The sequence below is a fragment of the Cyprinodon tularosa genome, unplaced genomic scaffold (genome assembly GCF_016077235.1).
Source record: "Cyprinodon tularosa strain WSP-4 unplaced genomic scaffold, ASM1607723v1 ctg815, whole genome shotgun sequence".
Lineage (NCBI taxonomy): Eukaryota > Metazoa > Chordata > Actinopteri > Cyprinodontiformes > Cyprinodontidae > Cyprinodon > Cyprinodon tularosa.
Genome location: NW_024039580.1, coordinates 564,699 through 579,351, shown reverse-complemented (window position 1 = coordinate 579,351; position 14,653 = coordinate 564,699). Strand labels below are relative to the sequence as shown.

Here is a 14,653-nt window from a genome sequence, read left to right as displayed (position 1 = left end):
TGTCGTTTAGGTGAGGAGAGAGTAGAAGGGTATAGAACATTCATTCAGAGGCTACTGATGACTAAACTGCAAATCATTGGCAGTTTTATTTTGATAACTGCTTTATAGCAGGACCTGAAGCTAAAAAGGTTAAATGAACTGAAGAGACGAAAACATTTCTACTGACTTTTACCTAATTGTTTGTTCTGTCAATTGGTCATTTAAGGAGTTATGACTGTAGTGTGTTTTTAACATGTTGTATGTCTTTTAAAACAGGCTCTTTCTTGAAAATGAGATTGTATCTGAATTTAATTTTAATATAAGATAATAAATAGATAAACATCACATTAACTTTGAGGTACATGTTAAAGCTAGGCTCTGTGTCTGCACCTTGATGCTCCATCTCTCCGGTTCTTTTCCCTGAAAAGAGATCACTCGGGACAAACTCTTTAAATAACACTTCATAACTTATATTAAATAACCAGGAGACATGACAACAGAATCTGATAGAAATTATAATCTTACTCAGATCAGAGAAATTGCTTAGAATGTACATCAGGCAGCTGCTCACCTCTCAGGAAGTGGCCCTGATTAACAGTTAAAAAGGCATTTTATACATCTCCAGTCTGCCACATCATCACATAATTGCATCAAACACGTAAGCAGATGATTAGACATCCAAGGCTCCAGCCTTATTAAAATATTACACTTCGTTCTTAGTGAAGGACACCGCTCTTATTCCATTTCCAAATCTTTTCCACGTTCAGAATGAAGATTATAACTGTATGTCCAAATACAGGAACCGTCTTAATTAGATTAAAACATCAGTTCTGACGCAACAGGCAGCCAAAACCAAGGTGTAATAAACTCAAACATCTTCAATGATAATTATCCTAACAACAAAAGACATCTAAGAACTTTTCAAGACCTCCTGTTACCACCTAAGAAACCTTGAGCATCTCCTTCCTAACTTGTTCTGATGCCAGACTGGACTGCTGCATTGTTAATGTAATCAAAAACATGGGGAAGCTGCAGCTCATCCTAAGGAATATTAATGAAGGTTCAGAGACTTGAAACCACTAAAGTCTGCTAATTCTGACAGAGCTCCCCATTAGTTCAGTTAATGTCTTATATCTGTATTTTATTGCAGTTTAAAACTCTTCTGCCTTCTTTGTTTCAGGTGATGCACATCCGGAAGCTGCTAGCAAAGATGGACCGACCCAACGGGCTCTACCCAAACTATTTGAACCCTCGCACAGGCCGCTGGGGCCAACGTAAGCACATTACCAGAACATGTCTGACGTAGATCCAATTCTTAGTTCTGTTTGATGACCTTTCTGGACGACTTGATGTCCGAGGAAACTGGCAGGGGGAAGCTGTTTTCATGAGGTTTAAACACTTTTAAATCCGGAAGGATATTAAGATGGAGATTAACACCACAAAAAGTAAAATGGATCTTTGTTAATGAGCACAAATTGAATCAAGCAGAAGACTGAAGAAGAAGAGTTTGCTTTGTGGCTAGATTGATTTCATTTGGCAGTTTGCCGAGGGAAATGATTAGCTCTCTGGGAAATGTTATTAGGAAGTGACACAGAGGCTTTCCACTAAAACATTTATTTCTTGCTAAAGCAGTTTGGGGCTTACGTTGAATGGATTTTTAAATTACAATTAATATCGAACCAAGTAAACCCATAGGTTTTTATTTTCTGTATTAGGCCCACTGTTGAAGGACTAGTTGTCATTTAATGTAAATGTCTAATAGAAACATGGAGCAGTGATTGATTGAATGTTGAAAGTAAAAAAGAAACGGTACAAGGTTTTATATTTTGTATCGAAGTATAGTAAACATTTTACCACCACTTTCTTTTTTGTTGCCCACTAAGTGCTACTCTGAATGATTCAGCATAAACTAAGTGTAATAAACTAGTATCTTATTAAATGTTAAAAACAAAGCTGAGGGCCGATACAGAAATTAATAAGAAATGATTCAGTTGAAAAAATATATATATTTTTTTTCAACTGTTTGATTTTAAATAGTGTTGCACCGATACCAGTATCGGACGGGGCCCCGATACTGCCCTAAAATGGTGGTATCGGTATCGGCGAGTACCAACCAATAGGGCACCGATACCATTTTGAGAGCCATAAGTTTATTCAACTACTGTCACCCACTCCTGGTAGGCAATAAAAAGTTCTACTGGATTCACTTTGTATTAGATTTTTTCCCGCTTAACAAAGATAGGCAGAAGCTTGACAAAGCCATGATGGCAATTATTTTACATTATTATGGTATCGGCCGATACTGCACAGCAAGGTATCGGGTATCGTTATCGGGGCCAAAAAATGGCATCGGCGCAACACTAATTTTAAATGTTCTTTTTTTAGGGAAATGCTAGTGAGAGTATGTGAATCTTTAAAAGGCTGATACATGATAGAATACAGTTAGCACATTGTGCTACCTGCAGATGATATGACAGATTCAAAGACTTACTGTACAGACATCTGTTTCTTTGAAAAAGCAAAAATTTTTTGATTGGATTTTGGAGTAGTGCAGATATATAGAGCTTTTCATAGGCTAAAACTGTTAACTGTTATTGGTGTCTGCCATAGCAATGCATTCTATGCTCCGTGCAATGCATGGAGGCACCTATTATTATTGTCACAAAAAAAAAGACTCTTTATATCTATGTTTATTTATTATTGGTGTCTTCCATAGAAATGCAAGGAGCATAGAATGCCTTCTATTGTTGCCAAAAAACACTCTTTATATCTATGTTTATGTATTATTGGGGCCTGCCCTAGCAATGCATGGAGGCACCTATTGTTATTATTGTCGCCAAAAAACGTACTCTTTATATCGATATTCTGACTCTTTACTTAACACATAACCCTGCTAGACTTTCAAATGAAGACTCCGGGGTCTCTACAAAATAAAAGACTCTACATTATACATATCTATCAATTGATGCAAATGGCTCAATATGAACACCCAACTAACCAAGCTAACCTCAGTATTATGGCTGCTTATCTTCTCATTGTTAGCTAACATGCTAAGTGACTTTGTTTTAGATTAAAAGAAAGATATAGCTTATAAGCTAACATCAGCCAATTACAATATAAGGCTTTGCATATTAGTTAATGCTAGCTGTATTCATTGGTTTGTGTTGGCATTCTTGCTACAATTAGCACATTATTATGATTCATATAGCTTATTAGCTAGTATTAGCCAATTTCAATACAATAAATGGTGACATTTTGGTTGATGATAGCTACTATTGGTATCATTTGCATATTAGCTTATCATATTAGTGAATGTAGCGCCTAATGACGGCTAAGGCCATTTTAAACTTTTAAGGGGAAATATCAGGAGGTTCTGCTCCTACATCACCTCCCCAGGATTCATTTGGTTGAAAGTAAGAGAAGAATTCACAGGAGTTAGAGAATCAATTAATGACATTATTTCGGAAATGCAAATATCCATTAGACTGGACAAAAAACTACCTCTGTCCCTCCAAAATGTTCGGAAGCAGTCTGAAGCATTCTAAGTCATGTCATCTTTTTAGAGATACACTGTGTAAACTCACTAGTCTGTTTCTCACAATACACACCTAGACCAGCCTAACTCCCTTGTACCAGAGCCTCTCTTATCATGACAAGCATCCTGAAGCCAGAGGGAGAATATTATTTTTCTCGGCCTGCAGCTGAGAACAACAGTAGCTGACTGTATGGAAATTGGCTTTCAAGGCCAACGCTGTCCCTCAAACTAGTTATAAACTTGGTGCTGTCTTAAAGATCAGTTCTTCAGTGGTGCATATGAAAGCTTTATTCAATGCTTTGTAACAAACAGTCATGATTGAACATTTTCATGCATAAGCTGATACTTTTTCCACAAAACCTACTTTAACTATATCACATTTAAAAACATTAAGACATGTTGGCTTATTGGTGCTCCATTGTTTTCTGCCACACTTCACCTTCCTCAGCAAAACATTACATCTGTTTAGCTTACTGCAAACGCAGCATTTACACACCAAACACTTCTCTAGATTATATTCAAATATGATTTAAATATTTCCATTTGTTCAAAACCAGTGACAGTCAGCTTTTTGCTGCATGTCTTCCATATGTGCGCCGTTGCTGTGTGTATTTTGTGTGTAAATGCAGCCAACACAGAAAGCTTCACAGTATTTGTTGAGCTTTGTGTCGTCCTAACATAGATAGTTGTTGTTATGAGACTCGGGTTTAGTCCTTTAGGAATGTGGGTGGTAAAAACATAATTACAGCTGGATTATAAACAGTAAAGTAAAATCTGTCCCCTTGCTCTAATTATACATCTATGGAGCGTTTTTTTATCTCAGTAATAATAGAGGCTATAAATAGATAACAGAATTGTGTTTAGTCAGTCCCAATTTCCTCAATAAGTGTAATAAAAATTGGACATGGGCGGTTTGCCACCAGCTTTGCCCTGATGATGTTGTGCAACTTTTTTTTTTTTTTTTTTAACCTTTTTAAAATGTTTTAAACCATCGTATTATATTGATACTAACAATAATAATGAGAGGATATAATTATGAACATTATAAGTCTATTGATAAAGAATTGAACTTTATCAATTTCACACTGGAGAAATTCACCTCTGCATTTGACAGGAGCAGTGGGCTGCCATTGTGCGCCCAACGGAGAGCAGTGTGGGGTTAAGGTTCTTACTCAGGGACCCAGAGTGGTAGTCTGTGGGAGTGGGGCCTGAACTGAGAGCCTATAGGAGCTAAGCGCAATTCCCTATCATCTAGGCTACCACTCCCCACTCACCATGTCCCTCCGCCACTTTTGACTCCTATTGGGAGTCAAATGTCAAACTGAGTTCAGTGGATTAATTTTTGATGGAGCATTTATGATCCTATATTTTTTCCTCCTTACTGTAGATAAGAAATAGAGGATTCATGTTTTTCTAAATTAAATACTCTGTATGTATATGTAGGCTGTAGGTAACTGTGACAACTGTGATGCATTAAATATTATTGAAATTCACACATTGGCCAAGTTAGTTTTAAATAAAAAATTTTAATCAAACATCTTTGCTTGGAAAAAAAAAGTCTTTTGTTATTTTACATTTTGTCCAAAATAAGTTTTTGGCGCTCATGGGTCTCTTCAAATGAAAGCACAAAGAGTTGATTTAGTGATCGGATGGGTGGTATGGCATTTGGACGGAGTTGCTTATAAATGCAGATTGATTGGTGGATGGATGAGTTCATTAATGGATTGGAGTTAGCTGGCGAGCTGCGTTAAACAAGGCAGGTAGTTATGTACTGTTTGTCAGGAAGTCACAGTACAATTCTGTTTACATTTACTACATGCATGTCTGTGAAAGAAGCGAAACTCCTTTTTCTCATTGTTCCCTCAATCTTTTTTAATCGCCTGAGAGCATCAAGATAATTTCTAAAGGTCCTTTAATGATGCAGGATTTTAGCAAAACATCAAATGATTACTTCTAATTGAGCTGATCAGTAATCATGCGCCATCAAACGACCACACTTTTCCCAGAAGCATATTTTAAGTGGGTGTATGTAGCTGGATGATGCTTTGCAAAGTCTTAAAAACAAAAATCAAAGCTTTTATTTTGTTCCTTAGATGAAAATGCAGCCGTAATCAGCCCTGGGCCTCAAGGGTAAATGTTGACACTTGCAAACAGCTAAATACTTTAAATCCAAAGCTGGTTTCTCAGATGTATTTTTATGTGAAGCACTTTGTAACTTCTTCTTTTCAGATTGGATATACAAAGTTTACTTTGTATCATCTACAATGTCAAAATACCCACAATTTTAACTGACAGAAATAACTGAGGAACAGGCATTTGTTTCAACTGAAAGTTGAACCCTGAAGACATCTTATTCAAACACCACACTAATACCTTAAACCTTTTCACCATTAATTTTACTACTATCCTACAACTACTGCTACTGTATGCTGCTATACCACAACTACAAACCTCTCTGATTACTTTAAATAAATTCCTTCAGAAGTCCTCCCAAATAGTAAATGTAATACAGCCCTTAGAAATGTTTTGTTACAAAGTTTGGCTGAATTGAACCACAAATAAAACAATAAATAATTCAAAACAAATCAAATAAGTCATTGTCAATATAGTTTGGACACAAGTGTCTTTAATGATCTTGTAGAAGAAGACTATGAGGATGGACTTTGGATCAGCCATTGGCTTGAATCCAGAGACACCCACACAGGATCACTTTGCTTGTTCGACACATTCAATACTTTGCTGTTTGTAGTAAAAGAGATGTTACTAGAGCAAAACAGTATTGTTGTAGCTCAGTATTAGAAATAGGGGGCACCCATTTCAGCTTTCTGACCGATCAATAATCATTAAAAGGCGTTAGTGGTCACCTTACGCCTCTTATGTTCCACTCTCATATTTAAAAAAATCTGCAAAAAGCTTTTTTTGCTCCTTGTAACAATACAAACTGTCCTTAACTGTACCAGAAGTAGAGTTCTCATCATAAATGGAAGATTTAGAGCATAGACATTGGCATTTAGGTATCAACCAACAGAACATAGTCTCTCAAAAATAAGTAAATCCAAGCTGATCCTACGGATCGATGCACCCCTACTTTTTTACCATTGTTCCCTCAAAGACTTGTTTAGAAATTCTTGTTCTTGCCCCTAAATAATATCATTTTGGTCTTGGTCCTGAAAACAATGAGTGCAAGACCACAGTTATTTGCAGTGGAAAAAACTTTAGCAGCATCTTCATAGTTGATACTGGGTGCCTCAAGGCTGTGTGCTCAGTCCTTTGTTGTTCGCACTGCTAGCAGCCCAATATGCTTCCGCTTTCACAGCTCATAGCAACATCATTTCATCACCCTTTGCTCTTAGAGGTGTACCCATAACAGATTAACATGACCTACAATCATATTTCACAGCTTAAATTTTGCTGCCCTTTAAATTAATATGATTAAAATCAGAACTAGTTTTACAATGGAATGTATTTAATTTTATGATAACACTAAAATGAGAAAAAAGCAATGAATCAATGGGATTTGGTAGGAAAAAATCTGAGATTAGATTTTTAAGCCATATTTCCCACCCCTAGTGGGCAATGTGCTTCACTGCGCAGATCTCTGATGACCACACCAGGTTGAAAGAGGAGACAATAATGCCGTGCAGAGGACAGTGAAAGATCATTGGCTTGTTTCCACGTTTTTTCCTGAGTTTTGTTTGGGAGCAGCTGCAGGAACAGGGCTTACAATATTTTTACCAATACCTCACAACCTCTGCATAGAGGCTGTTAACTGTTACCGTCAGCTACATGGTGTTTCTAAAGATGTTTGAAACTGCTGTGAGCAGTGATTTGTCTGTTTTTATTCGTTTGTTTTTTTACTTTCACCTCTAAATGTTGAAGATCCAGTTGTTAAATCCAGTTATGAAACTGTTTAAAGCATTTTGCAGGGTCTTTGGGTGTTGGCTTTTTTTTTAACACTCTAAATGAAGCATGTTTAAGCAATACCTCACTGCTGGCATTTAAAGTCCAACAGGACTGTTTAGGTAGTGTTTTGTAGACTGGGCAGACTTGGTGTCCATTGCTCTAATCAGAACAAAACACCAATCAACATGGAGTCCTCTGTAGCTGTACTCAAACTGCTCTATCAGAAAGCTCCTGGTTTTATTTCCTGATAAGAATAACAATTTACGCTCAGTGAAACGTGCCATTTTTTTCTTTAACTAATTAACTCCAGCAGTAGGATGTTGGCAAGGTCGTTTCCAGTTCGTCTGTTTATTTAGAGCCTGGTGATCAACCTATGATTTTATTAAACAATCCCAGATTGTTGCTAAGAAAGCTATCCTTCTGTCTCCCATGACTCTTTTTCTTTCTTTTATTCATTTATTTTTTTATTAAAACAGATCTTTTTTGTGCAATTGAATAACTAAATGGAGTGTAATTTAAATAAAATTACTATAAGTATATGCTTTCCTCTGTCTCAGATTTTCTTTAAACCAGCACTTTGCTTACCGTATTTTCACGACTATAAGGCGCACTTAAACGTCTTTTTTTTCCCTCAAAATGTGCGGTGCGCCCTTTGGTGCGTTGCGCCCTATGTGTGTTGTAACTGCGACTTTTGAGACCACCTCATTGAGGAGATGATGAAAGAGTGGCTGAATGTAAGGAGACCAGGTGTTTTTTTTCCACTCATCACCATCGCTGTTAATATGTAACTCCATGCGTGCCCATCTCACAGCTGATGTGAAAAACATGGGGAAACAAATTAACCCTGTGCTCGCTGTTCAACCGCTCGACATCGGTGTGAACCGGACCCAGCAGGTGCAGCAGAAGCAGCGAGTTTACATGCCAAGTCAATGGTTGACGCGCGTATAGGTGCAGCAAAAGGTCCTGCAGCGCGTTTTGAGCAGCAGGAGCGTTTAAGCATCTGCCAACGCGCTGCTGCTGCTCGAGATGGAAAAATTGAAGTTTTGCTGCTGGACGCGCCGCATCAACCAATCAGAGAAGCTGATCTGGGAGCTGACAGCGAGACAGACACAGCGCTTTGATGACATATGATATTAACGCAAATGGAAAAGGCTGGATGGATGAGGAGATTCAATTCAATTCAGTTTATTTATATAGCGCCAAATTCACAACACATGTCATCTCAAGGCACTTTACAGTTCAAGATGATGAAAGGCAGGTGTATGTGAGGAGACCAGGTGGTTTTTTCCACGCATCACCATCGCTGCGTGCCCATCTCACAGCCGATGTGAAAAAAAAGGTGAATCAAATGGATACTGTGCTCGCCGTTATCCCGGGGGGTCTGACAAAGGAGCTTCAACCGCTCGACATCAGTGTGAAGCGGCCGTTCAAAGTAAGGCATGTCTGATTTAGCGCAGCTGTTTTATTCAGAAACAGAGGATGATGACTTTGATGGGTTTGATTAATACTTTGTAATAAATACATGAATAAAGCACAATCATACTCAGTTTTGCTCCCGCTCTATTTTTCTACCTGAAAACTTAATTCAACAGCAGCCTCTGGCCGGGTCTCCTCCTCTTCACCGCGGCTGCTGGCAGGTGTTTTTTCATCTAAATAATCTAAATCTTGCAGCTATATTTGCTGTGATCAGTGGGAATTAAGTAGTTTTAATATGTTTTTAAGTGAGAAAGTCCACCTGAAAACTTAATAATTGCAGTCAGTTCATCCAGATTATCTATTTCTGTCGGAGGCGCTCAGACCCCCACATACCAGCGGTGCGCCGACAGGAGAAATCCTTTCATCAGCAGCCTCTAGGCTGGGCAGCCTCCGGGTTCACGCGGTGGATGGCAGGTGTTTTTCATCTAAATAATTTTAACTGCAGGCACCAGGATACCGGTAATAAAAGCGAACATATTCCGTCGGCAGGTTTCAGGATTTTAAGTTAATTTAGGAGTGATCACAGCGCTGTGTCATCTGCGATGTGTCTGTCTCACGGCCAGCTGCCAGGTTTGATTAATACTTTTTAATAAATACATGAATAAAGCACAGTGATACTCAGTTTTGCCCCCGCTGTATTTTTAAATACGCAGTAGAGGTATTTAAAGGTAGTAGAGGACATGTACCTGTATATAAAAAACGCGCCCTATAGTCCGGTGCGCCTTATGTGTGTGTTAAATACAGAAATGGGACACATAACTGAGACTGCGCCTTTTAGTACGGTGCGCCTTATGGTCGTGAAAATACGGTATATTAGGTTTGTGGCCAGTTTTAAATGACTGCTATTTTTTTTTCTTTCTAAACTCTAACCTGCCATGCCAGTTTGGGCCAATTCAGGATTTTCATTAAAGGCTTGCATTAGTTATCCAAGGACAAACACATTTGTTCTTCTAGTTAAGGTGGCAAAAAGACTATTATTGATTTGGTTTTATTTAGGACACTTTAACTTCACATTGGACTTTAATATTCTGGAAAATCCACCTCTTTCCTGCTTTCCCATTTATAGGAATCACTCCTACTTCAAATATATACCCTTAGAAACAGGCAAAAAAACAAAACTCTGCCCAGATGATTCGTCCAGAACAGCAGGTTGGTTTTAGGAATTGAGAACTGAGCTTTGCTAAAGAGAAACAGTAAAAATATGTCCCCATTCTCTTCTCCTCTTATCCATTTCTCCTTTTTTAGGATTTTTGCAAACTTTGCTCACTCCTGTTTTTTTGATTCTCTTTCTTTATATTTAAACATCCCGTCTTCCTGAATATGCTAAATACCAGCAATGCAGAAAGTACACAGCTTTGCATTTTCTCTACATTTAGTAATGTGGGCCTGTGATAGACTGCACTGCACCCTCTCTTCCTTTATTGAGCTGCTCAGAGGGCAGACAGTGTGGAATAAGTATTGCTAATTTTTCTTTTTTATTATTTTGTTTCTCTTCATTAGTTGTCTCTTATCATCCATCATGTAATCAAGGATGGTTTATTTTCTTTATTAGATCATTCTTCAAGTGCTATTTTATTTTTCCTGTCTTCTTCCACCATATCAACAATACCCTCAGTACTCCAGATATCTAAAGGAATACCTCCTCACATTTCATTGTTTCTTTATATATTCACTTTATCTATCACCTGTATTAGATTTTTTGGTATCAACAAAAAAAGATAATTAGAAAGTTTTTACTACTATGCACATTTAGTAATGTTCCTGCCTTATTCCAAATCAAATAAGTGTAGTGGGGACAAGTGCAAATTTCCCATTTTCAAAGCTTTAGACATCTTTAATTTTTATAGCAGTTCTCTTCAAATGTAATTTAAGCAATCTAAAAGTACAGAGAAAAAGTAATTATTTATACAGTAAGTATTACTTAGGAAAAAAACCTGTAGAAATGACAGATCTTAGACATTTTTTGTAGTTACACAAGCTGCAGCTGGCATTTTCAGTTTCAGCTTTATAGACCATCCAGTTGAAAGTCCGTCAAAGGTTGCTCTCAGTCTGCCGGTGGGAGTGTGTGTGAGGCAGGCGGTCTCGTTGGTGGTCAAGCCGATATGTCTAACAGTAAAAATAATATGTTTTATAGCTCTTACTTTTTATGCACATGTGCAAACAAGAACATAAATGTTTACTTTCCACAGCATAACAGCCTGTTATGTTGAGATGCTCTGGATAGAATTTTGCAGTTTAGAACTTAATTTAGTACTTTGCAGAAACTTTGTACGAGGATTCTCCCACCCGCTGCTTGCATCTCATAATTTAAAAGGTCTACAGTGGGAACATAAAGTATTCAGAAACCTTGACATTTTGCAGTCTTTGTTTGATTGCAGCCATTTGCTAAAATGTAAAAAGATCAGATTTCTTTTCAATGTACACTCATATTTAGACACTTAGCTCTGTATGAATAATAGCAACGTTTGGATTAGTACAGCCATGATCTTCTTGGGAAAGATGCAACAAGCTGCATTTGCATCTGCATTTCTATATATTTTCAAATCTTTCTAAAAACGCTCATTTGGGGTTAATTAAGGGCTGTGGCTGGGCTAGTAAAGAATGGTCAGTTGTCCCAAAGCCACTCCTTTGTTATTTTAGCTGTGTGCTTAGGGCCGCGGTTCTCAAAGTGTGTGGCGCGACCCACTGGTGGGGAATTGAGACGTGACAGGTGGGGCGCGCCAAGTTCCGGTGTGTGTGTGTGTGTGACTATAAATGTAGAACGTGTGAGAGCAAACTGTCCTTATAGCTGTATGTTGCCGCTTTTTAGACCAATCAAACCCACAAAGTAATCATTACTAGCCTACATGCAGTCTAATTAAAAGAACATTAGATATGAGAAACATTTCACCTGGAACTGAAGTGCCAAAATAATGATTGACGTGACGTCGGCATATTATTTGTAACGGAATAAACTTTCGCGCCCCAGTGTTGCCAACTCAGCGACTTTGTCGCTATATTTCAGACCCCTTCAGCGACTCTTTTTCAAAAAAGCGACTAGCGACAAATCTAGCGACTTTTGGAGACTCTTACGTGAAAGCACGTATCGTTCCTTTTCTTGTCCTCCAGCGGCAGGTGCTGCCGTGGGGCGCCTCCTCTGTCCCCACCCCGTTCTCCCCCGCTATCGCAGGAGTCCCTCTCAGCGCTGCAGTCAGAGCAGAGACACAGCATGTTTAACTTTAGCGTCCAGACTGCAAATAAAGCGCACATGCGCCGGGATTGACGGCGCAGGTTGATCATAAATAACTGAATTTGAAATATTTTATTAGTTTATTATGCAATGAAAAATAAAGTAAGTCTATTTTTTCCTATTCTGTCTGCAGCACCTGCTGATTTTAGGTCTGCTGAGGAGGACCAGTTTATTGAAATGACGTCTGACTCCACCCTGAAGCTCAGGTTTAATGCTCAGACTCTTAGTGAATTCTGGTTTGGAGTGGAGAGGGAGTATCCACTCATCGGGCAGAGAGCTGTGTGCATTCTTCTTCCCTTTGCCACATCATATCTCTGTGAGATGGGCTTTTCAGCTGTTGCTTCAATGAAAACAAAATACAGATCTCAGCTGAACATTGAGCATGACTTGAGAGTGGCAGTATCAAGCCTGCAACCCCGTTTTGAGAAACTGTGCAATGCGAAACAGGCTCATTGCAGCCACTAATGCAGGGATAAATAGAACTGTCTTGCCAGATGGATTTCACTTCTTTTCTTTTATTAACAGATTGCAGAGTGGCACTTTAATTTTTTCTATCTTTGAGCTTGATACAAATTTTGACACAGCTGCATTTTTATTTTCTTTATTTTTTAGCTTGCTGTTATTTGATGTAGATAGTTTGTATTTAGATACTACTTGTTACTTCAGTAAAATTGGAACATTTTAAGATTGTTGCATATTTCATTAGCATTGTGTTGGGGCGATGGGGACAGGCGGGGCTTGAAAATTCCCCCTTGTCCAAAGTGGGGAATGACAGAAAAAGTTTGAGAACCACTGGCTTAGGGTCATGGTGTTGTTGGAAGGTGAACCTTCGGCCCAGTCAGAGGTCCTGAACGTTTTGGAGGAGGTTTCTTTTAGGATCTCTCTGTACTTGGCTGCATTTATCTTTCCTTCATTTGCAACCAGTAGTCCTGTTCCTGCAGCTTAAAAGGTGATGAGCAGGGCCTGGTTTTATAAATGCTACTTAGAGTTAACATCAGAAAGTTAAGTCTTTGTCTCATCAGAGGATCTTATTTGTCTGGCAGACATGTTTCTCCTTATGGGCTTTTATTTTTCTTGCACTGAGAAGAGGCTTTATTCTGGCCATAAACCCCTGACTTGTAGAGGGCTGCACTGATACTCCACTTTTTCCCTACTGTAGCTCAGTCAGAGTGATCGTTGGTTTCCTCTTTACCAACAAGGCTCTTCTCCCTCTATTGCTCAGTTTTGCTGGAAGACCTGGTCTAGGATGAGTTCAACCATTTAAGCATTATGAAGGTTTCTCTGCTCTTAGGAACCAGAAATAGCTTTGTAACCTTTGCTAGATCTGTACCCAGTCACAATCCTGTCTCTGAGCTCCTTGGTTTGTTGGGACCTCATCTTTTTTTCCAACATGCACTACGAGCTGTAAGGTGTTGCTTACACAGGTATGTGCCTTTCCTGTAGTTTAATCAGTTTAATGAGCTCCACTACTTCCTGAGCTTCAGCCAGCTCCTTTGTTTTCTGTTTCATCACTGAACAGACAGATTTATCCAGGTGTGTCTGACCTCAGTAACCATGACAACATTGGCCAGACACCCCTGGATGGATCAACCTTTCCCGTAATGAAACACAAGAAACAAAGGAGCTGGCTGAAGTTCAGGAAGTAGAGGAGTTGGGCATGTAGCCCATTAGACGCAGCTGGACTCCAGCAAAGAACAAGAACCATCTGAGGGAGGATCAGAGGAAATGGACAGCCTGTGAGATAAATATGAGCATCAGAGTAAACGGTCTGAATACTTTTAACCATGTAATATAAAGTTTTTCTTTTTTTAATAAATTTGCAGAATTTTTTTACATATTTTCTTTCAAATTGGGGTGCATTATAAAATGAGAAATAAAAAAGAATTTTATTTTAGCCAATGGCTGCAGTGAAACAAACTATTTTAAGGGTTTTGAATACTTTCTCTTCCCACTGTAAAATCAAGAAAACAAATGATGGCATCCATTAACAGATCCATTGTTGCCATTTCCATCTGTTCACAATGGCTTCTGTTAAAGTAACTTTAAGAAAGACCAGAGGAAATAAACAGCCGAGCTCATTCATCCCCCTGTAGAGACTCTTAGGTGGGTTGCAAGGTTTCTCCTCGACAAAGAAAGAATGAATAATTCATTCTTCTCTTTTGCTCCCCGTCTTTGAATATCCCTCCAGTTCCCTAAAGGCGTGCTATTCACCTCCAGAGAAAGGATCTTGATAAGACACAAAGCATCTGCTCACATATCAAATGCGGCTTCCTAGAGCTGAAGAGAGTTTGAAAAAGTTCCCCACAGAGAGCCTTTTATTTTTTTTAAACCAATGAAATGATAAAACCAGGATCACGTTGGAGGGAATAATTAACGTTTTTATCTGATCACCATCATTTAGATCTGCTTTAAATATCTTATTTGTCTTTTCTAACACTTGTATGGACCTTAATATTATGGAAAGATAAAAATAAATAAATAAAAACCTCCCTCTCTGTGGCATGTGTTGTGTTTTCTGAGTGTCGCCTGAA

At 38.5% G+C, this 14,653-nt stretch overlaps 1 protein-coding gene across 1 annotated transcript in view; it reads left to right on the top strand.

Annotated features, from left to right (window-relative positions):
- Positions 1-14,653, top strand: part of man1a2 (mannosidase, alpha, class 1A, member 2) — a 154,113-nt gene that overhangs the window by 121,772 nt on the left and 17,688 nt on the right. The window contains exon 7 of the mRNA XM_038272044.1: positions 1,160-1,253. Within this exon, the coding sequence (XP_038127972.1) occupies positions 1,160-1,253 (94 nt within the window). The remainder of the gene's footprint in view (positions 1-1,159; positions 1,254-14,653) is intronic.